The sequence below is a fragment of the Nothobranchius furzeri genome, chromosome 1, assembly GCF_043380555.1.
Source record: "Nothobranchius furzeri strain GRZ-AD chromosome 1, NfurGRZ-RIMD1, whole genome shotgun sequence".
Lineage (NCBI taxonomy): Eukaryota > Metazoa > Chordata > Actinopteri > Cyprinodontiformes > Nothobranchiidae > Nothobranchius > Nothobranchius furzeri.
Genome location: NC_091741.1, coordinates 102,039,992 through 102,067,303, shown reverse-complemented (window position 1 = coordinate 102,067,303; position 27,312 = coordinate 102,039,992). Strand labels below are relative to the sequence as shown.

General features: G+C 45.1%; 1 protein-coding gene across 1 annotated transcript in view; it reads right to left on the bottom strand.

Annotated features, from left to right (window-relative positions):
* fam193b (family with sequence similarity 193 member B) overlaps positions 1 to 27,312 on the bottom strand; it is a 42,547-nt gene that overhangs the window by 3,172 nt on the left and 12,063 nt on the right. Inside the window, exons 5-9 of the mRNA XM_015971753.3 lie at positions 25,581 to 26,016; positions 25,308 to 25,491; positions 24,989 to 25,222; positions 23,365 to 24,439; positions 21,560 to 21,635 (exon numbers count right to left, since the gene is read on the bottom strand). Of these exons, the coding sequence (XP_015827239.3) occupies positions 21,560 to 21,635; positions 23,365 to 24,439; positions 24,989 to 25,222; positions 25,308 to 25,491; positions 25,581 to 26,016 (2,005 nt within the window). The remainder of the gene's footprint in view (positions 1 to 21,559; positions 21,636 to 23,364; positions 24,440 to 24,988; positions 25,223 to 25,307; positions 25,492 to 25,580; positions 26,017 to 27,312) is intronic.

Below are 27,312 nucleotides of genomic sequence, written 5' to 3'. Positions count from 1 at the left end.
ATACAAGCGGCCGAAATGAGTTTCCTCCGTAGGGTGGCCGGGCTCAGCCTTAGAGATAGGGTGAGGAGCTCGGACATTTGGGAGGGACTCGGAGTAGAACCGCTGCTCCTCCGGATCGAAAGGAGCCAGTTGAGGTGGTTTGGGCATCTGGTCAGGATGCCTCCTGGACGCCTCCCCGGGGAGGTGTTTCGGGCATGTCCTGCCGGCAGAAGGCCCCCGGGTCGACCCAGGACACATTGGAGAGGTTACATCTCCAATCTGGTCCGGGAACGCCTTGGGGTCCTGCCGGAGGAGCTGGTGGACAAGGCTGGGGAGAGGACGGCCTGGAGCTCCCTAATTGGGATGCTGCCCCCGCGACCCGGACCCGGATAAGCGGAGGAAGACGACGACGACGACGACGACGACGACGAGTTTCAGAACTTCCGAACATCTTTGGAGTTCATTCAAGAGCAGGTTGAGCGGTTCGCTGCTGAGAACGCGTCTCTTCGGGAGTCCGTTTCTTCCCTGGAAGAGGGAATGATGCGGATCATCCAGGACAACAAGACTCTGAAGGAGACGGTTTGGGACCTTCAGGCCCGTAGCAGGAGGGATAATTTGGTGTTCGCAGGTCTGCCGGAGCAGACAGGAGGGATGGAGAACTGCGAGCAAACAATAAAAAACTTTCTCCAGACTCAAATGAAGATACCGAAAGAAACGGTAAAAAACATCACCTTTCACCGGGTACATCGCCTTGGAGCTAAAAGAGTGGACAGCAGAAGACCTCGTCCCATCGTGGCTAAATTTGAACATTTTAAGCAGAAGGATCTTGTTAAAAGTCACGGAAGAGAGCTCAAAGGAAAAGATTTCAGCGTGAATGATCAGTTCCCGAAGGAAATCCTGGATCGGCGCAGAGTCCTCTTTCCGCTGCGTAAAAAGTTTATCCAGGATGGGAAGAGGGCTGTCATCTCGGTGGATAAGCTTTATGTGGACAATAAGCTTTACAAGGAGCGAGGAGTGACAGACTGGCTGTATTAGCCCAACATCAGGTCAGACATTTACTATTCTTATCAGGATTCACTGGGTTTGATCACGTCAGGATTAAACAGCTGCTAAATCCATTTTCTAGATGATATCACCTGTTCATCACCACCTCACACCCTATCACCTTTTCTTTTTAGTTCTTTCTTCTTCTTTAACCTGTATCTGTATTTTCCTTTCCTCTTTACCTGCTTCTGTACCTTTACATCTGTACGGCACAACTACGCAACTTTCCAACACTGCGTCACTCAGCACGCGTACACACACACACACACACACACACACACACACACACACACACACACACACACACACACACACACACACACACACACACACACACACACACACACATTAAAATCACAGCACAATATCATAATTTATGCGTCAAATAATACAACCACAAACACTGTTGGATCTTTATTATTATCATCATTTACTTTTCTGTTATTTATTAACATATTATTATATATATTTAGTTACTTATTCCATCTTATTCACATGAAGGCGTCATATTCTAGCCACTCACACACATCTATGGGTGCACTAAGGTTTGTCTCATGGAACGTACATGGAGCTGGCTCCAGAGAGATTTTTGATCAGCTAAAGAGAGTGCAAGCAGACGTAATATTGTTACAAGAGACTCATAGATCTGCCACATCTGCAGATGAACTTAAAACACCTGAGTTTCCCAGCATGTTCTCTGCCTGCTATAACTCTAGTCAAAGAGGTGTAGCTATTTTAATACACAAAAACTCTATTTCACAGTATTGGACAAAGTCTCTGATCCAGAGGGTAGATTTATAATGTTAAAAATATCTATACAGAACCAAAGCTCAGGTAATGTCAGCATATACTGTCCAAATAGTGATGACCCTTCATTCTTTCATAATTTTTTCTCTGTACTCTCCGAACACTTGGACTGTCCACTTATACTTGGAGGTGATTTTAATTTTTCGATGAACTCTTTAAAAGACAGGCTCAGTACAGCTGGGACTCAGCGCAATTGGCAATCCACTAACATAGTTAAACAGTACATGAGTGATTATGGGCTTTGTGATGCATGCCGATCTCTTCGTCCTAACCGTAGAGTAGGGCTGCACGATATTAGGAAAACCTGCGATATTCGATAACAGTGCTTAATATTGCGATGTCGATATTACTCACGATAAATGAACAAATACTAAAGTATGCAGTGTTGATGTCGTCTGGCGTGTGACGTCTGCTCTGGGCTCAAAGCAAACAAAATCTAATGCATGAATTCCATTACAACATAACATTTTTATTGCAAAAATATGGAGCTGCACCTGCTACTGTATTAGCAGCAAAACAACAAACTGCATGCATGCAGTTTCTCAGTGACTTTAAAACATCACCACCACCATAAAACTTGTTCTGATCCTCCAAATACAGAAAAACATCCCTTACCAGGGTTTTTAAATAAATAAAAAAATCAGAAAATAAGTTTAAATGTTAAATAATAGTTAACATCACTTAAATGCAACAGCAAATTCTCTCATTGCTACTGAGCATTTTCTCCACTTATGTGGTTATGATATAAGGCTGTTGCCGTAATTGGGAAGTGAACTGTGCTGGGCCAAACTAGGAGAAAATTAAGATTTTCTGAGGGAAAGACAAAAATAATTGTCTACCTTTCAGAAGAGGAACTGGCAAAAAAACTACATGGAAAATATGTGAAAACGTTTGGTTTTAACCCCAAATTGAACAAGTTTACCTAGATCTTAAAAAGCAGCTCAGATGATGAAACTTCAACTATGATTCTGATAACAAGCTAACAAATTGAACTAGCTCCTCTTAAGATAACTGGCTAGCAGAGCTTCTGACTGACAGTTTAAGTGCAGCAGCAAATCAACTATCCTGATTAACAAGGTTATAAAAGTTCATAAATGAAAAATCACTTTGATGTGTGGGGGAACTTTTCCAGGCCCTCTTTAGCAGGGTAGGACTGGGAGGAGAGTGCTGTAGTCTTTTAGCTGGAAGCTAACTGGAGCCTGGGGCTAACATCACCACCTGGTAGAACACTAGCGACATGAAGGTGGGTTGGTTCACCGGCACGTGTCGGAGTCAGCCCAGTTATTATCAGCTGCTTAACGACACTGAGTGGACTAACGTTCACGTTTGAAAGCAGCGCTGATTCCAGAAACCTCAGCAAAAAGTGCGTTCGTTGCTCTGAGCCAGCATGACGAACAAGGGAACGGCACCGCTAAGTTCGGGTGTTGCGTTCCACCCATCCCAAGGGTCAGGCGCGTTGCAAGCTTTTCAAAAGTGTGGGGGATGTTGTCTGTGGATGTCATCAGTTGTAAATTGAAACTCAACCTCAATCCAGTAACGGGTCCGCTTCACAGTAACAAAGTCCTTCCAAAAGCATGCTTAATAGTCACCAGCGTATAAACTGCACACATGCAGAATGGAAGAACTCATCTTCCAAACAACAGAACCCGAGTTTTCTCCATCAACAACATCCAATTCAACAATAAGCTGTTAAATCAGAAGGATGTAAAAAGACACCAAATATGCATTTAGAGAAAAACACACAGTAGCGAAGATCCAATATCCTATCCACAGAATCCACCGTTTAAATTAAAGCCCAGACTTCTCTTTCCAACAATATTTATGCACTCTACGTGCAAAATTCACAGAGCCAGCAGCTAACAAACCACACCTCGTTTCATGACGTGAAAAGTGTAAATTCAGTCTTACCTTTGCTGATTCATTGTCATAATCCATGTTACTGTAAAAACTAGAGCTGAAACAAGTAATCGATTTAATCGATTATTAAAATAGTTAACTTTTTTAGTCATCGATTAGTTGTTTAATAATCACATTTTACCGCTTAGTATATTTTTACCACAATCTGACATCGGTTACAATCTGTTAAATTTGCCGCCAGTGTGTGGCAGTAATGAGCCACTGATCTACCAGTGGAGCCGTAGAAGAAGAAACGAGCCAATTACTGCCCTCGGTTTTCATGACGTAACACGTTACTGACGCGCATCTTGCTGTGAGAGATGGCGGAACAAGAAGAAATACGGAAGAAAAATAGAAGCGACAAAACTGAAGAGAAACCCCGGACGACAACCTCACGAGTATGGGAGCACTTCACTCTAGATGCCATGAAAAGATGGGTGACCTGCAAAATATGCAAAAACCATCTAGCATGGGACGGAAGCACGACATCCCCAAGTGAACATTTGAGACGAAAACATGTGGGGGCTGATGCAGCAGAGGAAGAGCCAGCCCGGTAATTAACAGAAAATAAACAAGCTAAATATAGTGGTCCATCACTACACACAGATCAAATTTGGGACTTAAGTGTTTTAGCTGAGTTCGTTATAGTGGATGTAAAACATGTTTTTTTGCCGCATCAGTCTGCGGTGTTCTACTTCTGATTGACTAGATGCAATCGTGAATCTCCGTGTTGTGAATCATGCGCTTGCCAAATTTAGCATGTCTGTTTATAAGAATGTTCTCGTTAAGAGAAAAACGGCACAAACCCATAACTATGTTCCTCATTCAAAAAAGGCCAACTCCGCGGAGAAAAATATACAGACAAGGTGTGTCCAGGTGAATATAACGCAGCATAGTTGTACGCTTTCAATTTTTAAATACAGGAGAAATTCAGAAAAAGTCATTTTTTTACTATTAAAAGGCTGTTTTACTATCTAACACTGTAAAATGCCTCACAACACATTTTTATCAAAATAAATGATTACTGTATATTATTAATTAATTCAAATAATATAATATTGATTTAGTGTTGTAGTGTGTGTGCTTCTTTATTTTATATGTGTACTTATTTCAGTCTATTTGTGTTTCTTATGCAGAGAAAAACAAGCAACGATGGACAACTACATAGGGAAACAAGACACTCACCCCCCAATGGGCAATTTGTTAAAAGAGCAGAGATATTTTTGTTAACATGTACTACATTATTTTTTATGGAATTTAACTCTTATATTTTGATGCCAAAAAGTTATTCTGGACTGATATGTTGCACTGTTTAGCTCATTTTACACTGCTGACTGTGTTCATGTGCAATAAAATAGATTGCAGTCAACTGCACAATTCTCTTATGTTTTTCTTTTTCTTAACTGAAATGCATTCATCACTTGTATAGGTTAAATAGCTAAACAATAACAAACCGATTAATCGATTAATCGAAAAAATAATCAACAGATTAATCAATTATGAAAATAATCGTTAGTTGCAGCCCTAGTAAAAACAATCCAATCCCTTTGTGTAATCCATCTTCACAACATCACACAAAGCTGATTTGTTGCTGTTTTAGCGTGCATCCTTCCGACGCCAAATCCCAAAAAACCAGCCTAAAAATAATCAAAAGCAAGCGATTTTATTGGCTCAGAGGTTTCCTAACTAACCTGAAGGGCTTCAATAATCCAACGGCAGGGTCCGGAGAAACTCTCCTGAATAAACTGTAGTTCCAGCCCAGTCCACCAGCGCACAGGTGTACTCGGGTATAGGCGGGGCGGTTTCGATAAACTTGATTTGTCACTGAATGTTAACAAAGCTGATTTTAAAGTTGGACAACAAAAACTATTCCGTAGAAGGAGCGTTGAACTATTCCTTTCACAAGTGGCACACTGTGGCATTTGAGACTTCACCTTAAGTGTGCATATATTATAAAACTCTGAAAATTGTTGTTCTATTTCGTCTAGTATTAGCCCTTAAGCTAGCTGCTATTGGAAGGATGATCTCCGCATCAGCCAATCATGAAGAGCTTAAATGTACGCCCACCAATAGTGGGCCCCCTCGTGGTATATAACCGCAGTGACCCCACTGCTCACCTCCTTTTTCTCTTCATGCCAAGCTTGAGAGCTTTATTAAAGAGCAAATATTATCTCAAAAGAGCAAATTATCCGAAGACGACTTACCAGCCATGTCCAGCGACACCAGACCCTGCCCGACCTGCCAGACGGGCTCCATTTCCAGCGGCGACCTGCACGCTAAGTGTGAGGTCTGTCTCGGGGCTCACCACGCTGGCCTGGCCTTGACCCCGCAGGCCTCGTGCCCGTTCTGTGCCGCTCTGCCCGTGGCGGAGAAGATTCGCCAGGTCGAGTACTTCACTCCCGCCGCCGACGAAGAATTTCCGGTGGCTGACTCCTACCCGCTGGACAAGGCTTTGGTTTTCTTCGACGCCGGTCAGGAGCCGGCTGGCTTCAACCGGCTGGATGACGTCACTGACAGCGAAAACTACGATGAGGCGGCGTCCCTCCTAGACATAACGGAGGTCGACGAGCTTCGCTCAGCGGGTCCTTCTGCCCCAGTGGCTTCTCGCTCCTCCCTGCCAGCAGTAAGAGCACTGCTCCAGGAGCTGCCCGCCATCATTTCTGCGTCAGCAGCCCGCAAGGGGCTAGCTGTGCCAGAACCGGCCCTGCCTGAAGCGGATGATTTGGCGGGAATTTTCGGGGCAACTCAGACACGCTGTCCAGACCCTGTCTGGCCGCGCTTCCCCGCTGCTATGAGCTGCTGGTCTGCCGCCTTCTCCGAGCCTGCCAAGCTCAAGGCGCCAGTCTCCACATATGCGCCCATCACCAAGGTCGAGGGGTTTTCCGACCAAGGCTGGCCGTCCGTTCCTCCACTAGAGCCGGATTTGGCCTCGCTGTTCGGCGCCAAGAACCACCTCGCTGGCCCGCGAGCTGTTCCCGCTTCAAAACATGACCAGCTGCTGACGCGGCTCACCGACCACGCACATCAGTGTGCCTTTCAGACCGGCGCTGCAGGGAATAACATCGCCCTTCTTGCCTTCGGCGTCTCCAAGATGATGGAGGAGCTGGAAGCTCCCGAGGAGTCGAAAGCCGTCATAACTAAGACTGCTGATGCCATCCTCAATCTGTGTGCTGCTGTGCTCACCGGTTCTGCTCGCATCGCTGCCTGGCAGACCCTCATCCAGCGAGCGATCTGGCTGAAGGCCCTGCCCTCCATTCCGGAACATCTGCAAAGGGAGATGCTGGATGGCCCCATCACCACCGATGTTCTGTTTGGTCCCCATCTTAGGGGCGTCATTGAGAGGGCTCAGAAGACGGCCGAACTATCGGCTACGGTGCGAGACCTGGTCCACCCTCGGTCAGCCTCGCACTCCGGCCGTTCAGCCAGAGGATGGGACAAACGGCGCGGAAGCTTCAGACGTCCAGCTGCACCGCCCGCTCCACGGAGCCGGCCTCCCGCTTCGGCTCCACATCAGCGGGACCAGCGAGATGGCGGACAACGGTTCCGGCGGGGCCAGCAGACGCCGTCTTGGCAGTCCCAGGTGCAGGAGCCTCGCCGAAAGCAGCCACGGAAGTGACTCTTTGGGGGGAATGTGTGTGTTACTGATTGTTCTGATGTTGTTGGTTTTGAAATAAAACCCAAAAAACGTCACTCAAAGAGCTCAATCCTACAGTCCTCTGCAGAATCCTCTGCCGAGTTTTCACACATGTTCCCCACACCAAGCACTGCTGCACGCACACATGTTCCTGCAGGTAGTCATAATACACGGCCAGCCGTAAGGGTGCGCTCCATTTGTGCTCTGGCCCCAGCATCCGGCCAGGCCCAACTCGTCCCGCTCTCCCCACGCCGTTGGGTGGGGCGGGATGTCATGTCGCTGTCTCGACCACGCGCGGCGGCACAGTGCGCGGCTCCATCCGCTAGCACTCAGTCGCCCCCGTGCACAGGCCCGGCTCCCACTCGTCCTTCACTCTCGGACTCCACGCTCCGCGGTGTGGACCAGCCTGTTCCAGCTGTTTCGCACTTGCCCTTTCGAGCGCAGCCCTCCATGGGTCGCCCCCAGTTCTCTGGTACGGGCGACGGCGGTAAGGGCGCATGCACAACCCTCAGACGTTGTTCACGTGACCGCGCACACGCGTCCACTGTCGGAACGCGCGCACGAGTGGCGCCGCCTTTGCATCATGAGCAAATGGATTTCGGACACCATTCATTGCGGTCACACACTTCATTTTCAGGCCACTCCACCTCCCTTCAACGGGATCGTGGAGACGACGTTCACATCGCAAGTACAGTCTCAGGCGCTAGAGCTGGAGCTGTGGGAACTTCTGTCCAAAGACGCTATTTCCCGAGTCCCTCGCGGACAAGAACTCTCGGGTTTCTACTCCCGCTACTTCGTAGTACCGAAGAAGTCGGGAGGAATGAGGCCGATTCTCGACCTGTCCCTGTTCAACTGCTCCATAGCAGTAATGCATTTCCGCATGTTAACGATGAGACAAGTCCTGGAATATGTGCGCCCCGGGGATTGGTTCACGTCAATCGACCTGAAAGACGCATACTTCCACATACCAGTAGTTCCAAACCACCGTAAGTTTCTGCGTTTTTCGTTCAAGGGAGTTCAATATCAGTTCAATCGCCTCCCTTTCGGCTACTCGCTAGCCCCGCGCACTTTCTCCAAATGTCTGGAGACCGCGCTGCAGCCACTGCGCACGGAGGGAATGAGGGTCTTATTTTACCTGGACGATCTTCTCCTGTGCGCTCGGTCCGAGGACGAGGCGTCACAGCAAACCAGGAGGTTGACAGAGCATCTGTCAACCCTAGGGTTTTCTATAAACTGGGAAAAGAGCTCCATCCTTCCATCCCAGTCGATTGTGTATCTCGGGGTGGAGTTGGACGCCTCCCTAATGAGAGCACGTTTGTCGCCTGCAAGAGCGGCAGATCTCTCCACGGTGATCTCCCGTGTTCAACCCCGCAAGATCGTGAGAGCCCGGTTAGTCATGAAACTCCTGGGCATGATGTCCACAGCCCATTCAGTAGTGCCGCTAGGTTTGCTGCGCACGAGGCGCTTGCAACGCTGGTTCGTCCGCCTCCGGGTACACCCAATACGTCAGAAGAGACGTATGTTGAGGATTCCCCCTTCAGTGGGCGGGGACCTCGCTCACTGGGGGAACCCCTGCATCCTCTCACGCGGGGTTCCCATCGGACGTCCTGCGTCACACGTATCTGTGTTTACGGATGCGTCACTGTCGGGGTGGGGGGGCACGTGCTTGTCCCACACGGTGGCAGATCGCTGGCCCTCCCACACGCACGAGCACATAAATGTGTTGGAGCTTATGACAGTGAGGAATGTGATCAGACACTTCGCTGCCCTTCTCGAGGGCCGTCATGTCGAAGTTCACACAGACAACCGGGTAGCGGCAGCCTACATAAATCGCCAAGGGGGAGTTCGATCCCTCCCACTGTTGCGTGTCGCCACAGATTTACTGTGTTGGACACATGTCCACCTGCTGTCCATCAGAGCCATCTACATTCCGGGGGTACTGAATGTAGCGGCAGACATCCTGTCGAGAGGGGGACCCCGCGACTCCGACTGGCGTCTACATCCTGCACTGACATCACAGATCTGGATCAGGTTCGGGGAACCGTCTGTGGATCTGTTCGCGGCTCGCGAAAACGCTCAGTGTCGCCTGTGGGTTTCCCTGAGTCCCCGGGACGGACCCCCGCTCGGGGCGGACGCCTTCTCACACCAGCCCTGGCCTCGAACGCTCCTTTACGCGTTTCCACCAGTCCCTCTGATTCCCCGTCTCCTGGACCGAATTCGGTCGGAACAGCTCTCGGTGATTCTGGTGGCTCCCAGGCGCGTGTCCGCGTCATGGTTTCCGGACCTGCAAGCGCTAGTGTCCGGCTCCCCGTGGAGGCTCCCGTGGAGGGCGGACGCCCTTCTCCAGGCGGATGGGATAATCAAACATCCTCCGGAAATAGGCCAACGGCTGTGGGTCTGGCCGCTGAGCGGTCACGCTTAGAGGCTTCTGGGCTGCCGCATGATGTGGTGGCCACGATTCAGAGTGCGCGGGCGCCCTCTACCATTGCCTCTTACGCTGCTAAATGGGCAGCTTTCCAGAACTGGTGCGCAGAACGGAATGTTCAAGCGCTCTCCTGCCAGCTGGCGGATGTCCTATCATTTCTGCAGATACTGATGGACAGGGGCCTCGCATTCAGCACTGTTAAGACATATGCTGCAGCTATCTCATCATGTCATCAGGGTTTTGGAGATAGATCTGTTTTCAATCATCCCCTCACAAAACATTTTCTAAAAGGTGTCAGAAGGAACAGACCTGTGTCCCGCCCGCTTTTTCCCCAATGGGATCTAACGGTGGTTCTGCACGGCTTATCTGAAGCTCCATTTGAACCCTTGGACCAGGTCTCACTCAAGTTCCTGTCGCTTAAAACTGCATTGCTGCTGGCGTTAGCATCAGTTAAGAGAGTGAGTGACCTAACCACCCTCTCAGTGGCTCCCGCATGCCTCAGGATCCGGGAGGATGGCGGGTCTGCTGTTTTATGCCCCAACCCAGCCTTTGTGCCCAAAAGCATTAATGCTTCCTTCAAATCCAGGTCAATTTCATTGGCTGGACTTTTTCCTCCTCCCCATAATTCTGAGGAGGAGGCGGCTTCTCACCTTCTCTGCCCGGTGCGCGCGCTTGCACGATATGTGTCACGCACTTCAGGGATTCGTCGCTCACAAAACCTGTTTGTGCACTACAGGGAGTCTTCCCTTGGTCAGGCGCTGTCGACCCAGCGCCTTTCACGCTGGCTGTGTGACGCCATTTCCCTCCTTACACATCATCAGGGTGGGATCCCCCTGAGGCACTCAGGGCTCACTCGGCCAGAGGGATTTCCTCTTCGATGGCGCTCCTCAGTGGTGTGTCAATGGAAGACATTTGTCAGGCTGCTTCATGGGCTTCACCCTGTTCCTTTACTCGTTATTATTTACGAGATGTGTCTTCAGGTTCCATCACTCGTTCAGTGCTTGGACCCCAGCAGGCTAAATGAATGCTTATGGCACCTCATTGGCCTTGCTGAGATGGATTTTATCCTCTTGTGGATGATGTTTTTTAGTGGGGGCCCCTCTCTTATCGTGCCTGCCTCAGTCTTTAGGCCTGGTCTGAGGCTGAACGTCCCCCACTAGAGGAGATTTGATTGGGTGTGTCCATTGGTTGTGTTAACCAGTGGGGCGTAAACCCATCCAGCTGCGCTTTATTCCAATAGCAGCTAGCTTAAGGGCTAAGACTAGACGAAATAGAACGTTGGTTACGTATTGTAACCCCAGATTCTATGAGTCTAGTCGCAGCCCTTAAGCCACTGGCCCCACTGGTTATGATGGGAATAAGAGCCATTGGAGGTGAGCAGTGGGGTCACTGCGGTTATATACCACGAGGGGGCCCACTATTGGTGGGCGTACATTTAAGCTCTTCATGATTGGCTGATGCGGAGATCATCCTTCCAATAGCAGCTAGCTTAAGGGCTGCGACTAGACTCATAGAATCTGGGGTTACAATACGTAACCAACGTTCTTCACTTTATCAAACTCAGACTTTGTATAGCAAATGTCAAGATGTAAAATTGTGAATTCAGTTAAATTTAAAACTACTGATGCATTTTTCCAAAGGGGTATTCATCCTGACTTCAAGCATTTCAGGCAAAATAATCAAAAGAAAAATAATCAACTTTTTTACAATGTTCCTTGTCCATTTTCACTTCATCAGCAACACATATTCTAATATTCACACATCTGAACAAATCCCACAAGAATTCCCTTTATAATGAGACCAAAAGTAATGAAAAGGACCTTGTGGTTACAGGAATATAGCCATTAAATAGTGGGCATGTTATTTGTTTTTATTTTTATTTTAACAATGCCATCAAATGGTTTGTTACATTTACTTACACAAGAAACATTACCTCAATTCATTTAAAAGAACCAAATGTGCTCTTTCTGCTTTCCTTGCAGGAGACAAACTGTTCAGCAATCTTTTTTCTGTTTAGCTTGTCCAGCTTGTCTTTTTGGACATGGCACACACCTAGGGATGGGTACCGAATTCGGTACTTTTTAAGGTACCGACCGAATTCCATAGTACCGACCGAGCACCGATTCACGTCATTTCAAACGGTGCCTCGTTTCGGTACCCGTCCATCCTAACGAGAACTTGCCAAGACGGCTGCGCATGCGCAGGAGCGTTTTGTCGTCGCTTGCTGTGAACCAGTTGTAAACAGAGCAGCATGGTAGAGAGAACGCACGCTAAAGCTTGGGTCCACTTCACTAAATGTGATGGGTAACTGGATGATGAAACCAGCGACAACTATCTAAGTGAGACATCCTCATCTTAATCTGCTCCGGTAGGTAAATATAATTAGCTTGATATGTTAGCTTCCGTTTCGCTAATGGTGCGTTCGCTTTCTCCTCGGAACTCCGAATTTCCGACTAGAACAACATGAGCGCGCTCTAAAGTTTGGCTTCACTTTACTAAATGTGACGGGTGAAGACGAAACCAGTGACGATCTAAGTGTGAGGCATCGTTTTAATCTGCTCCAGCAGCTAAATAAACTGTTTAAGATATCGTTAGCTTGATATGTTAGCTTCCATTGCCACCATTGTTATCAGCTAATGGTGCGTTCGCTTTTCTCCTCGGAAATTCTAACTTCCCAGTAGGAAAAAAAAAATGAAAAAAGATGGCAAAAGGAATGAAGATACACAGTAAATTTAGTTCACAGTAAAGATGTTTGCTTCAGTTTAATTATCAGCTTATAAAACTAGGGCAATGTTAAAATACAAACAGTTGAATGTTATTTATCGTGATTTTTATCAAATATTGTTGTATATTGAGAAAAATATATATTTAATTATAAAAGAGAATTAAAATAATAAACACTCAAAAGTATCGAAAATTGGTACCGTTAAGTACCGGAATCGATTCGTAGGTACCGGTAATTAGTACCGGATCGATTCAAATGTCAAAGGTACCCATCCCTACACACACCAACACTGTTTAGGCGAATTTGGGTCATGGTGCTGCGTAGCCATGTTTTCAGCCTTCTGAGGCTGCTGAAACTCCTTTCTGGCTCTGCTGAGGATACAGGCACAACTAGAAGGAGTCAGGCAACTGTTTCAATCTGGTCAAAGAGACCACGGACCTCTGGAGTCCTTCCCTGAAGAACAGCAACAACATCTGTACTAGTCTGGAAGCTGTACTTTGTTATAAACAGTGCAAGCTGAACTTTGAGGATGTCAGGGCTTATTTCTGGGTACTGATGGATGACCGTGTGTTTCTGTCCAGTCAAGAGAACTTGTTCCAGATGCCTTAACATTTGCATTCATTCCTGCTCAGATCTCTCACTAAACTGCATGTCAGCAACATCCAAAGCTTTAAAGAACTCAGTCCTGTAGTATTCAGAAGAGGACTCATGCACATGTGCAGGAGCACTTCCTGTGAGGCGCTGAGGTGGGATACGGGCACGAGGGGAGGCAATAGGAGTGAGATGGAGTGTCTCACACAGCTTTGTTGCCTTTGAGTAAAGAGCCTGAAAACTCTGTGTTCTTCTTTTTGCCCAAACTCTCCTTAACATGGACAATAGCTAAAAGCACACCATCTAGGGTCTGTGTTCTGCTCTGGAGAGACATATTTAATATCTCCAACTCGCCTGTTATCTCCAAAGCACACAGAAGACCAAGGACATTTCCCTGCTGAAAAGTATCACACAGCCCCCGTGCCTTGCTGGCTGCATCAGAATCACTCACTGCCATCTCAGCCAAAGCCTTTATTATGCACTCGTACTGGTTTAGCACAGCATGGATGGCGCCATTACGGACTGTCCATCTTGTTGGACACAGAGGTCTTATTCTCTGACATGGACTTTCACACTCCACAGATCTTGAAATCCCCTTAAAGATATCCTTCAGTTTCCCTGACTGTCCAAACAACACTCCCAGCTCATTGACCCAATCCGGAGCATTCCTAATGAATACGGAGGCAGTGCCGGCTCTTTGTGTGATGAGGTTAACACAGTGGGCGGCACAATGAACATATGGAGCAAGAGGTTGAATTTTTCTTACAATGGCTTGTGCTCCATTGTATTTGCCAGCCATATTTGCAGCACCATCATATGCTTGTCCACGCAACCCTCTGACAGGCAAATTTAGACGCTGCAAGACATCCAACACCACTTTTGCCAGGTTTTCACCGGTTGTCAAAGAAACCTCATGAAGACCAATAAAGTGTTCATGAGGGACTAAATCATTGTCCACATATCTTAAACAGACTGCTTCTTGTTCTTTCCCAGACACATCTCGTGTGCCATCCAGCATCACAGAGAACTGCAGGTGTGGAAGTGAGCTGATGTTTTCAACTATTTCTCGTATGACTGTGTTGCTGAACAAAGTCAAGATTTCATTCTGAACAATACCTGAAGTATGTAAGTCCTTTCTTCCACTTGTCAACCACTTGTTTAAAGAGAGGTCATCCTCTGACTTGTACTTCAGAAGCTGTTCAAAATTTCCCTCACCACCTTCATGACCCCATGAGAGGGCCAACGTCTGTACAGCACCAATGATTTTGAGAAGACATTCCCTCGCTTCCTCTTGCTGTTTTGAACTCGCATTAGAGAGCTGAACCTGTACAGACTGATTTTCACAGATGTGCATTGTCATGGCAGTCTTATGACTAGCACATCTTTCATGCACAGTAAATCGTTCCTGGGCTTTTTTCCAATTTTTAAACCCTGATGACAAGAATGCTGAATCTGCATTCTTGGCTTGGGGTGATGTCTGAGAATTAAAGGCTTTTAAACAATAAAAGCACAACACACCCTCAACACCAGGGCTCACGTGGAGCCATGGGAATTTTTGGTACTTTGAAAGCTTAAAGTATATTTGGGCAAGATCTGTTTAACAAAATACTTTGGATCTGGTTGGTTGGGACTAATGAACTGATAGCAAGGAACAGTTATTTCTGAAATATCTGCTTCTCGCTTATCTTTACAATCTTCATCATCTTTATTGTCCCTCTCACTCTTTTCTTCTTTTGTTCCCTCCTCATGTCTGCCTTTCCCTTTCTCCGCCTCTCTGTCGTCCTCACTCCTGGCCACATCTTCAGATACTGCCTAACATTTAAAATTAAAATAGAGTCATTATAAACATGTACACATGCATCTGGGATGGAAATAATCAGCACAAATTTCTCTCTCACTCACACACACACACACACACACACACACACACACACACACACACACACACACACACACACACACACACACACACACACACACACACACACACACACAGAAAGAGACTGCCTTAACTGAATTCTTTCACAAACTGAGACTAACTTGCAGCAGCTTAAACCTATATTGATTTCACTGCTTACCTGTGAACCTTCATGAACCCTCTCTGAACCTTCTTGTGCTCCCCCTGAAACTGATGCCTCCTGCTAAACCAGAAAGGTTCAATGGTGAAGAGTGGACTCAAACTAATTAAATCATTTTGGCTCAGTTTAAACAAAATTAACCTAAAATAATAGTTTTATTTATCTATTTAAATATGATTTTAGATAGATTTTACAGTAATTTAACTTACATTATTTTTCTTGAAAAAGTTGTTAATCCTCTCCTGCTTTTTCCTTTTCTGCATCTTTGTTATACTGAGTGAGAAATAGGTAAATAAAAGCTTGATTTTGACATGGATCTTCCTAATATGACTGAGGAAATGTTTTTTGGGTAATATCTGCTAAAAAATTAAGATAAAATATGTGTAAGCCTTTTCTGTGTAGGTACATACCCGGTGTATTTTCACCACAACAAGCCGAATGTTGGACAATGACCAAACAGGCGGGATTTATGGTGGGAAGCAAATCGATTGGTTGAAGGCTGGTTGTGTCAGAGCAACAGGAGAGGGAGGGAGGGAAGAGCCCCTGGAAGCCCTTGGGCTCTTCCCTCCCTCCCTCTCCTGCTGCTGCTTGAAACCGAAACCTGAGGCAAACAGACTGCGACGTAGAGACCAGACTGGTGTGGAGGTGAGCAAAACAGCTGGAAAAGTGAGGGTGTTAGTTGAACGATCTCAATAAGAAAAGTGTGGGTGTTGAATCCCCCACATCCCCCACGGGTGCAACGCCCATGCTAAGAGTCTACGTAGGGGGCGGGTGTATTACGTGAACGGACCCATCTGATTGGCCGCATATCAGACGGGCTACATTTGATTGGTCAAATAATACTTCCGTGTAAAAAACAGAGCTGGTTTACAAAAAGTTGATGTATGACACGGATGGAAATGTTTGAACCAAACATTTATCACTGTTTTTGACGTGCTTTGCAATGAGCCTATCGCACGTCCTGTTATCTCGGTGACGATAATTTTTCGATATATTGTGCAGCCCTATTCAGCAAAAACTTCTACAGGCTGAGATTATAATCTCTCTGACTGTTCTGAGCTCTCAGCTCCTCCGTGTCCCATGCTCACACTCCACCTCCACCTGCACAGCAGAGCCCCAACAATACCCAAAGACGGACCAGATGGACGGAGCCACCCAGCTCAGATCTCCTAGCCCCAGGGTGTCTGTGACACTGGGACCATGATGGGGATTCCACCCAGAGCAGCTTCTCCACTCCTGAACAGACCCAGGTGTGTTAGAGAGCTTCTGAGCAGCTTCCATCTGAATGAAAATACAAGCTCTATGAACTGTTCCAGGCTAAATTAACCCAAGAAATCTGCTGCCAGACTGGTTGTGGCAGCTACAACTGGTCCAGACTGACATGAAGCCTTGCAGGTGTAGTAAAGCTTACAGCTACATGCGATTACATTATGGCATCATGAAGGAGGCTACTGATGCTGGCCCTGTGACACTTGGTGGTGACGTGCCAGTGGATTCACCTGGTCAATAACTTTTAAATGAATTTTTTTTTCTTTGGTAGCAACTGATTATCACTATTAAGTCGCTTTGGATAAAAGCGTCAACTAAAAACATAAACATAAACTTTAAGCCATAAACCGGCTCACCAGGGACAACATAACCTACATTTTAGCATTTCTTACCACCTTGGATCTCTCTGCTGTCCAAGCGCGACTCATCACACACAAATTAAATTAATCGACCCAAATCCGATCCAACCCGTCGGTACTCCGTTTGGGCTCGGATCGTACAAGGAGGGAAGGGTCGTCTGAAGGTCTCCTGTGTAGACCTCAAGACGAGATGCGTTAGTGCGGGTCACACGTAACGGGCGTTTTAAAAATCCTCTTTAATGTTTCCCCCAGTGGATAATATTGAAACTAGTTAAACTGTAAAAGGCGGCCTCGCCGTACACTCCCCTCATCGGATCTGCATGAATCACGTTTTGTCCATTTTGGATTCAAAACGGCAAATTTCGCTGAAAGGTGAGAGATTTTCATGTCTGGGACTAGTGAATGTCAACGCAGCAGTGGTGATGTTTGCCCGTCCTCTCCTGTTATTACTGCCGGCAACTAATCAACCAACACCGCCCATCAAGGTAACGTCATCTGCCTTACATACACACTTCCACACTAGCAGACTCCAGCGACTAAAGTCTGACCTGCGGTGAGATTTTGCCCATTTTGCAAAAAAAGATGACTCTGCCTTCACAAGGAGCATAAAGTGGAACATTTGGAAAGATCATTCCAAACAATACCAGGTACAATTGATTATTTAACATTAATAAACTGACAGTTATAATGCAGGAGACCATGTGTAACTAGATGAATGCTGGATAGCTTAAACTGTCAGCTTAATAGCTGAAATGAAGCTGAGAGTATGCAAAGCTGTCAAAATGAGCTGAATGTGTTGAAAGATGTAGAAGCAAAAATCACTAATGAGCAAATAAAGCACAAAAAGTAAGTGAAGAATGGAGAAAAAATATCCTAAAAAGCAAAAAACTGAAATCTGTGAACACTGTATAAAAATCTGGACAGCTAAAGTGTCTAAACACCTGTTATTTCAGTCGGACAAGTTAAACAGTTTAATCTTTACATTTAGCTGAACTGTGAAATTAGCAGCTTATGATAAATTTGGTAACTGATTGCTGAAGTTGTTGAATAGCTGAAGTGAAGCTGAAACTAAGCTAAACTGGCAAATGAGATGAATGTAGTGAAAGATGTGAAAGCGAAAAGCACCAACAAGCAAATAAAGCACAAAAAGTAAGTGAAGAATCAAGAAAACTAATCCTAAACAGCGGAAAACTGAAATCTGTGAACATTGTTTAAAATGCTGGATAGCTAAAATGTCTAAACACCTGTTATTTCAGTAGGACTAGTTTAACAGTTTAATTTTTACATTTAGCTGAACTGTGAAATTAGCATCATATGCTGAATTCAGAAACTGATTGCTAAAGCTGCTGAATAGCTGAAGTGAAGCTGAAACTAAGCTAAACTGTCAAAATGAGCTGAATGTATTTAAAGATTTAGAAGCAAAAATCACCAACAGTGTAATAAAGCTAAGAATATAGGTGAAGAATGGACAAAAAATGCTAAACAGCAACAGAAAACTTTAATCTTTGAACATTGATTAAAAACTCGAAATTTGAAATGTTAAACAGCTGGCATTTGAATGAGAACAGTTTAATGGGTACATTTTTACAATTGGCTGAACTGTGAATTTAGAAACATTTGGGTGGATGGATGGATGGATAGAAGCATGTATGAATTTATATGTGGATGGATGGATGGATGGATTCCTTAGGCCAAGCCGATTCGATTTGATGTCTCACATGTGTGGGTGTGTAAGTCCATTTAGCCAGAAGATGACTGACCTCTCTCAACCAAGCTGGCAGGGAGCGGGGCACTTTCCCACCTTCTGATGGTCAATCAAATTTACCTTGTTTCTAGTTTTAAGTACAGATAGTTCAAAAAGATCAAAAACAGGAGTCTGTTATTGGCTCAATATTCAGATTTTTATATTCATTCCTATGAGACTTGGTTAAAGTGATTTGTAGTTCCTTGTGTTGCCATGGTAACAGATGACAGGAGTCTGCTTTAATAAAGCAATGCACAATGTCACATGACTCTTGAACTTTGAATAACATTTCTATATTAAAGTATGTTGATACAGTTGTGTCTAAAATGTTGTTCAATGTTGTTGCTAAGCACGTTGCCATGATAACACAGAACACAATATCAAGTTAATACAAGACTCCTGGGACCAAGCAGGTTGAATTGATGTATCATATGTGTGGGTGCATATTTCCTTTTAGGAAGAAGATGATTGAAAACTCTCAGCCAATGAGAAAGCAGCGAAGGAGGAGGGGGCGGTTCCTGCCTTCTGACTAGTGTTAAAATGTCAGCTATTCTGCTAGTTTTAAGTGTATAGAGCTCAGAAAGATAAGAAACAGCAGTATGTTATAGGCTCAATATTAGGCTTTTCACATTTATTTCAATAAGACTTGTTTGGGGATAGACTTATGCACTTGTGTTACCATGGTAACGGATAATGCATCTATCCATCCATCCATTGTCTGAACCCGCTTTGTCCATGTAGGGTCGCGGTTATGTTTTTGGACTGTGGGAGGAAGCTGGAGTACCCGGAGAAAAACCATGCATGCACAGGGAGAACATGCAAACTCCATGCAGAAAGATCCCAGGCCAGGAAGTGAACCCAGGACCATCTTGCTGCAAGACAACAGCTCTAACCACTGCACCACTGCTCAACCCCAGATAACGCATTTAAAATTGGATACAATATTCCTGAGACCAAGCTGGTCGATTTGGTGTGTCATATGTGTGGGTGCTCGATCCTGCTTGGACAGAAAATGGTTGAACACTCTCAACCAATCAGAGAGCAGCACTGTTTTCCCGCCTTTTCCCCTGTTGTTGGAGGCCTGCAGCTGTACTCCTTCCTGTTAATGAGAAGCCTTTAAATCTGTGCTTCAGAAGTGAAATTGGACCTGTCCAACTTCTCATCACTATTCGAAAACTACTGCACCGATTTGAAAAATTCAAAAAGCGAGAGCAGCAGAAGGCTTTGATGGTCATCTGTGTGAATTTTTATGTGCCTGCCATGAATTGTCTAGACGCTATGACAAGAACATTTTAGCTGTCTGAAGACGATCAGAGGAGAAAATCTCTGTTCCTTTAACATGGGTTTCAATGAGACAGAATCAGGGTCTCTCCTGCTTCTGAGGCTTGTAGAGAAAGAACCGTAACACTTACAGATAAAATGAAACCCATTCTGAAAAGCTGACAAAAATTCCCACTTTTTGGAATATAATGTGTTTCGGTATTCCAAACGGTCTGGGTGTTGGAAAGAGTTGTTTCCAGAAAATGTGAAGGTCAAAAGTTAGAGTGCGGAATTTTCAGTTTAGAGTGGTGAGAGACATTTTTTTATTTAAATATTCTCAAACAAATGAACCGTACGACCACAATGTTTGGAGTACATTCAAGATTTATAGCTCAAAACGTTAGCTGCAAGCCAGCGTGCGTCTCATTTCAATCGGATGTACGGTTTTCTCAGCACAATGCCAGAAATGGAGCAAAGGAGGGTCACTGCTCCTATCCTGATCATTATAATTTTTGAGATTTTTTCTGAAAATCTCAAGCCGTACCTCAACTTCTACCTGTGATTTTAGAAAAACTGTAATAGATATGTAAAAGATTTTTTAACCAGTAATAGCTGAAAGTCTTGTGAGTTTGTTGAAACTTGAATTAAGTCTCTAGGTCAGGGGCGGGCAATCCTGGTCCTCGAGGGCCACAATCCCACATGTTTTACTGTTTTCCCTGTTTCAACGCACCTGATTTCAATCAGCAGGAGATTAGCTGGCTTCTGCAGCTTGATGAGCTGCTGAATCAACTGTGTTGGAACTGGGAAATAACAAAAAGATGGAGGATACCGGCCCTCGAGGACTGGAGTTGCCCACCCCTGCTCTAGGTTAAAGTGAAACTATAAGAGTAAGAGTTCAAAAAAGTGATAGGATCGCTGAAAAAGCTGAATATCTCAAAAAGTATAAAATATTTTAATACCAAAAGTCATTGCCGGCATAAGCTGAACAAGCTGAACGTTTTGATACCAAAATTGTGTAAATAGTTGAAGAATTGTGGAAGTAGTTAAATGCCAAAAAACGTACAGAAGCAGAATAATAAACCAACCAACTATAAAGAGAAACAGGATCACTATAGTTTGAATGCTTTGCAGCATTCAAACAATTAATCTTGCCACCCATTGAACTACTCAGGAATTGAATTGATAAGACAGAATCGACAATGGCATTGATATTGATACAAACTTAGCAATTCCCACCTCAAGTGCTGAAGCTTGATTTGAAAAATACATTTGTGAATATAATGTCTGCCAGAAAAATCACGATTCTATCTTTTTCTAAAATGGTTAAGCCCCAAATCCCATTACATCCTGGAACGTTACACGTGTGCTCTGACATTCTTCTTTGTTGTTTCCCTTTAGTTCTAGAAGGATGGTGGGTTTCATACAGATTTCCAGTTAAAAATTTCCCAAGACCCCCCGCCGCTGATGTCAGCAGTAGCTTGGCAATGAAATGTTCTGCAGTTAGCATTAACATGGCTAATGTGATGACGCTGAAGTAGGTACATGCAAATTTAAGGGGGGTGTCTTACTTTTGCTTTTCTTAGATCTAACCCTTTCTCCCCTCCATTACTTCACTAATTTACATCGAAAAGCAGCTCAGAGACAGCACAGGCTTTTTGGTTGGCTACATTAGACAACCCAAACTGCCTATACTCAACAAAAACATGAAGTTTTGAATTCTAGAACCACCTTAAACACAGCGGGTTTACCTTTTGAAGTACTCAACTTCCCGATCAATCTCGTCCATTTCTGTTGGATCCACATCTTTCGGAAGAAATACGTCATCTAGGAATGAAAGTAAAGAGTTAAATTAAAATGAAAACTACTAGGATTTTGTGAAGCCATGCACATCTCCCTATCCTCAGAGTTTTAAGTTATGTTTAAGAAAGATAAGAGTTGAGCCTGAGTCATGCTTCTCCGTCCGCGTCAGTGCGGAGACACGCAACGCCATTATCCGTCCTTGCGTAGGGTCCCGGCAGGCACGCAAGTACGTACGGAGTCAAGACTACTTTTTTAAACATCCGTCCGTCGAGACAGAGAACGCAAGCATGTGATTGGTCAGGACGCCACTGTCGTCTACACCGCCGCCATTGCGCCCTCAAAAACATAGAGAGCCGAAGATAACTAGCGGCAGACACGGAGGATCTTGAAGAATACCTCGTGAAAAAACACTAAAATATGAACGTTTAATTCCCTGTGACTGGATGAGTGAAAAGATAAGCAGCAAGCATTTTATCTGTGGGCAGAAACGTGGGTTTAGAGGTGGCAAGCGCATGAAGAGGTGGAGGAGAATGAGAGACAATTTTGTCCGTGTTAAAAAGTCTCTTATATACAAAAAAACACAATATAAACACACTATCTTGGACCGGATACATGACAGGACACCACAGAACTGTGCTATGCCCTCTGCTGTCCTGGTGGGGAATTGCTTTGCAACACTCCCCATGAGATGGGAGAAGTATGAGAGCAAAACGCTTCCATCAAATCTGCTGCATTCCACACAGTCACTGCAGAGTAGCTGGTGTTAAGGACACTCACATTCTCTCTAATGAAACTTTACCGTTTCAGCATTAAACAAACTGACCAGAGCAAAAAACTTGTTTATAACAGTAGTGTTGTTTTTGACGGGCTTATTAGTTTTAGTCTTCATCAGTTTCAGTCGACTTAAATTCAAAAAGGGTTTTGATGACCAAATTTTTTTTTTCTATTTTACAACAAATGAAACAGTTTGTTTTTAACAAATGAATTTATACGTCAGACGTTAGTTTCATTCCAACATCATTTATTATAGGGCTATGGGACACAGGCTTAGCTGCCCCAGGTGTAAAACAACAACCTCCAGACTGGCATCATTTTACGGTTTATCATTTATTGTTGCAGATCTGTGCAGTGTTGCGAGTTTTAACGACCCCACAGAATTAATATAAATAACCCAGTTCTGCTCTTTTCTGCTCGTAAACATTTAGATGTGCTTCAACTGTTAAGTTGTTGGTTTAAAGAGCAGGAATCTGAGCTGATTTTAGGAACAAGGGAGCAGAGAAAACAATCCTGACACATTTGTCTTAAATGTGTTAACATTTCCTTTCTGCTCAAAATCAGGACTTTTTCAGGAACACAGATAAGAAACATCTTAATATAAAGAATACTTTTAAAAGTAGCCTCGTCACTCGTAATTTTAATTATTTACATCCTCGATAAGTGGCAGTGAGCGGCTGAGCGTCGTGCGTTCCCACGGCAGGGAAGGGCTGAGCAGAGCGCACGTTGCTGCTGGGTCAGAGACCACAGCAGCACGGTTACTTCTGGCTTTTGTGAGACAGGCAGAAAAGTGATTTTAACAGTTTTTCTTTTAGACTCGTCAACAAAAACTCCTGCATGTCGTCATGTTTTGATCACCAAATAACTATTTTTTGCTCATTAGCATGTCGTTTTTGTTAAAAAAAAAAAGGGGGTGTCAACAAAGTCTATTTGTCATCGTTATCGAAAACAACACTGCATGATAGAAACATTTTCATACCAATAGCACTGCTGGACTTTTCTCCCTTATTCCTGTTCTTCTTGTTTTTCCCCTTGGACTGCTGCTGGTGAGGTTCGTTTGCAGGAACGCTGGGATGAGCTTTGCTTTCTGATTCCTGCTCAAACCGACTACCGCCTCCTCCTCCTCGGGTCTCTGTATCAAATTTTCCTCTTTGCACACCAGAGGAGGCCCCATTTGCTGCGTGTGTTGCCTGTTTGGATGATCTGACCTCCTCAGTTTTCTTAGGCCCGTTCCTCTGGCTGTCTGCAGAAATCTGAGGTTGTTTGTTTCCAGACTTCAAGTTATTAGATGCCCCTTCTTTAGACTCATTGGCTTTCTGTGCTTCGTTTACAGAGGCGGCTTTGGTCAGTTTGTTTGAATTCTGCTCTAACACAGTTTGCTCCTGTCTCTGCTGCTTTTTAGTCTTCTTTGACTTTGCACCACCATTCCCAGCTGCTGCGCTCTTGGGATCGGTGGTATCCTCCTTTGTTTTAGCTGTTGTTTGAGCTGGCACCTGCAGCAAACTGTCAGGTCCAGTGGAAGTGCATTGTTCAGGAGAGTGAGCTCTTATGAGCTTTGAGAGTCCGCTAGTAGTGTGCAACCGCTGGGTGTCCTTAGAGGCAGCATTGAGCCCCAATGAAGTGTTGGTGACCGAGTTTGCGGGTGGGGCAACGTTTGTGTCCTCCCATCCATTAACCAAGTCCAGGTGGTTTTTAAAGGTTCCTAGAGAAAGAGGAGAGAGGTCCAGGTCTATCTGCTGCATGTCAGAGGAACCATTAAGGTGGGACAGTAAATGGTTCCCCTCCAACGTGGCTGCCTTTTTTGGGAAATCATTGACGTCCAGATTGAGGTCGTACATGCTAAATGAGGCCCGGATCGAGTCTTTGATGGTGTTCTTGATCTCTTCTAGTCGACTCGTGAGGAAACTGTTGACCCGTTCAAGCTCCAGCTGAGGCCAGTCGAGGAGCCGGCTGGCTTCTGGACCATCGGGAATGGGCTCGTCCACTGTGTCGTCAGCAGGACTGGTCTGGGCTTCACTGCCTGCAGCGCCCAAGTTGTTCTGCTGAGCTTTTTCCTGCAACAGGAAGGGCACATATTCAGAAACAGAGTGAGAAATGTTACAAACCCATACAGAAATGAGTGAAAACAATATCTAAAGGTTATGTTCATGTGAAGAGTCGGGCTGGGCGATGTGGCCTAAAATCAATATCACGATATATTGAGGATTTCACCTCGATAACGATAAATGGACGATGACTACAGTTATGCGCAGAAACCAACATTGTCCACTAGATGGGGCTGTCACATGTATTACAATGAGTCTCATTTTTACACGACCCAAAGTGGTACAGCTTCTTAAAGGGACATGAACGTTGCAAATCCACACACATCTTTTTATTTTGTTATATCAACTTCATTGACATGAGAAAAATTATCTCGATAAGAGTCAGAAAATTTCGATAATGATACATTTTCTTTTTATTGCCTAGCCCTAGTGATGAGTGTATTCCTGCAGCATCAAAGACTTCCATCTGTTTGCAGTTTAACAGCCGTTTTAAAATCATGAGCTTTTAGATTTAAGCTAATTTTTCTACATTTAGCAACCTCTTGATCTTTTACCGACCTTCTTCTTCTGTTTGTGTCGAGCTCGTTTGGCAGCTTTGGCACTGTTGACAGGTTTGGGCTCGGAGCTGTTGATGAAGTCTAGCAGCTCGTCCACGTCCCTGTTGTCAATGGCACCAGACGCCATCAGTTCTGAGTCTTGGCGCTGAGGCAGCTCCTCTTTACGCCGGGTCAGACGCGAGCGAAGCTTCTCTCGGATCTCGGCGTAGTTTCGGCTAGTCGGTGCAGCTGGAGGCTGTAAACAGTCAACACTTAACAGCTAAGTCCAGTTTTACCCATGGGTTTGTTAACTTAAGACTGCTTTTGAAAACAAAAAGTACCGCATTGTGTCCGAAGAATTCGCAGTAGCAGCAGTCGCAGTACTTCCCGTCCTTCTGGTTGGTGGACGAGGAGGCGCAGGAGCTCCTTTCAGAGCTGCTGTCTTCATCCTCCCCCTCCTCCAGCTCAGATGAAGGGTGACACAGCATCCCGTTTGTCACTTTATGTCCCTTACACGCCTGATCCCTGCAGAGAAAGAACAGATTTTTCTCAAGATTAACCCTCAGATGTTTTCAAAGGATTGACAAAAGCCTCACTGAGGCATCAGCACTGACCTGCAGGCTCCAGCTGTTAAATGTCCCAAATTCGAATTGGCCACATTTCCTTGGCTGTGTCCGTTACAGGAGTGGCTGCAGCCCATTAGAGACGTTCCCACTCTGTTGTGTTGCATGTTCACAGCAGGAATGTGGGAGTTTTTGCACGGGCTGGGCTTATGGACAGATGTTGGGCTGTCTGGACTCGGTGAGCTGAGTTTGGCTGCGGGGCTGTGGAGGTTTGGTACCAGCGGCGAGAAAGAAGCATGAGCTGCCACAGCAGCACCACAGGAGGAGGAGGTGGCAGAAGAGGAGGAGGAGGTTACGTGACCATGCTGCCCAGAGTTCGGCTTTGGAGGCAGGAGGGAGGAATGCTGCGACGAAAGGCCCGTGGGACTGTTGGGGGGAACCGACAAGTCTGTGTGTTGATGGTGATCGTTGGGATGAAAGGCTTCACCTGGATAATAGAAGATATTAAAAGAAATGCATTCTGGGACTCCCTTACAGAATTTTAAACCGTTAATTTAGAAAAAAAATGCTTTGATTTCAAATGAGCTCTGGTTTTCTTGCCTGTAGTGGATCTCCTCCTGGTGCTGTTTTAGTTGAAAATTAAACAGTTGCTGGAAATAACAGGACTGTTACTTTAAGTAAACAGTAAATCTGTTATTAGAGGCCGGCTGATATATCAGTCGATAAATCTGGCCGATATACTCAAATTGTTCTATTTTGGCCAACTGCCAAAATTATTTTTAAAAGCTGATACACAAAATAAAAATCAGGCACCTGTTTGGCCAACTGTCGCCACTACTAGACAGAAGAAAGGACCCGAATGACCCCAACACACCGTGAGCCAGCCCACTCAACAGCGCTGTGCTTCAGCTCACCTATAAACGGTAAGATTTCTTTCCTCATCTTTACAAGAAAGAACATGCAGTGTTGATTAGCTTTTAAAATGTATTTATCGAGTGGTCATCAAACTCGTCACGTAACCCGTTTAGCATTCTAGTACTAGGAATGAAACATGTTAGCTTCAGATGCTAGTTTGTTTAGCACTCGCAAGCACCGGCGTGATTAAATTTACTGGGGTTTGTTAGTAAAATCAAGTCATGAAGGCATAAACGAAAGATTAAAAATTGCAAAACATTAGTTGGGCATTGATTGGAACCAGGACTAACTGTTCGTTTTTCCCGGAATAGTTCAAAGTTTTAAGTTTTTATTTGATGATCAAAAATGTGATCTGCAAATTCTGATTAAGGCCTCTGAGAGCCGGTCAAACCAGCTGTCCGTCGCTGCTACTGTGGAGCCTAGAGATACCCTGAATGCAGCATTGCATCGCCCCCTCCCTTCTTTTCCCTCACACTGTAGGCAGCAATAATGTAAACAAACATATCTGCTGAACTTTTACTCAGTTACAGTGCTGTAAAGTTTATATCCTACCACGAAAATATGGTGCGGAGGAAGCTCAGTAAAATGCGCCAAGACAGTAGATTTAGTACGAGTTTTAAAGAAGAATCTCTGGGTGGAGTGAGGTGAGTTAAGGCTCGCTGCAGAAATAAAAACACGGAGCATCAACACAACAGTCAAACGCAACACTCGTCTGTAACCCATAAAATAATAAAGAGCATCATGCTAGATCAGCAGCTTGTGATGACACTTGGTTCTGCTCAATAAGAGCTGCTACAGATATTAAAGGGACTTTACGGAGTTTTGAATTTTTATGCTCGCGATTGCCCCCTCAGGCCAAAAGCGTAAC